A 719-nucleotide genomic window follows, 5' to 3' on the forward strand; every position below is an offset into this window, starting at 1 on the left:
AAAGTACATTAGGCCCTGGCTGTAATCAGAGTACATTAGGCCCTGGCTGTAATCGGAGTACATTAGGCCCTGGCTGTAATCAGAGTACATTAGGCCCTGTAATCAGAGTACTTTAGGCCCAGCTGAGTTTAGTGAATAAAAGATCCTGCAGAGCTGGATGGTTTCTGACTCACGGGTTTCCTGAAGGAGAAAAACAAACTTATTTTATCATCTGTGAATAAAATAAGTGGAACCTGAGTAAAAACTGAAAACATTCAGATTTAAGATTCTATTTGTTTTGTTTTTTCTCTAAACTGATGAAACGATGAATAAATTCATACATTTTCACAGCCGAGCCTCTTCATGGTTCTAACAAACCTGTGCAGAGGAACCAAGGTTCTGTTGGGTCCTGCTCCCGTCCTGCAGAGGGCGCTCTTGGTTTTTAGTGTTGGGTCGGACAGAACTCCGGTACCAGCGGGTCTGCAGTGGTTCTGCTGGAGCCGGGAACTCTGGAAATCTGTGTTTTCTTCTCTGTAAGGACAGAACAGATGTTTGGGCTGAATGAAGGAGTGAATGTTTGTTTTCTGCTCAGCAGCAGAACTTAAAGCGTGAAGAAGAAGAAGCTCCGAAATATAAAGAACTGATCCTGAGCAGAAACAAACTTCATCAGGTCTGTGTTCATCAGTTCATCAGGTCTGTGTTCATCAGTTCATCAGGTCTGTGTTCATCAGTTCATCAGG

At 43.3% G+C, this 719-nt stretch overlaps 1 protein-coding gene across 1 annotated transcript in view; it reads right to left on the reverse strand.

The window, feature by feature from the left end:
• Positions 1–6: 6 nt before the first annotated feature.
• LOC108245874 (cilia- and flagella-associated protein 157) overlaps positions 7–719 on the reverse strand; it is a 7,887-nt gene continuing 7,174 nt past the window's right edge. The window contains exons 8-9 of the mRNA XM_017433117.2: positions 358–510; positions 7–180 (exon numbers count right to left, since the gene is read on the reverse strand). Of these exons, the coding sequence (XP_017288606.1) occupies positions 129–180; positions 358–510 (205 nt within the window). The 3' untranslated portion in view covers positions 7–128. The remainder of the gene's footprint in view (positions 181–357; positions 511–719) is intronic.

This window comes from Kryptolebias marmoratus, linkage group LG1 (genome assembly GCF_001649575.2).
Source record: "Kryptolebias marmoratus isolate JLee-2015 linkage group LG1, ASM164957v2, whole genome shotgun sequence".
Lineage (NCBI taxonomy): Eukaryota > Metazoa > Chordata > Actinopteri > Cyprinodontiformes > Rivulidae > Kryptolebias > Kryptolebias marmoratus.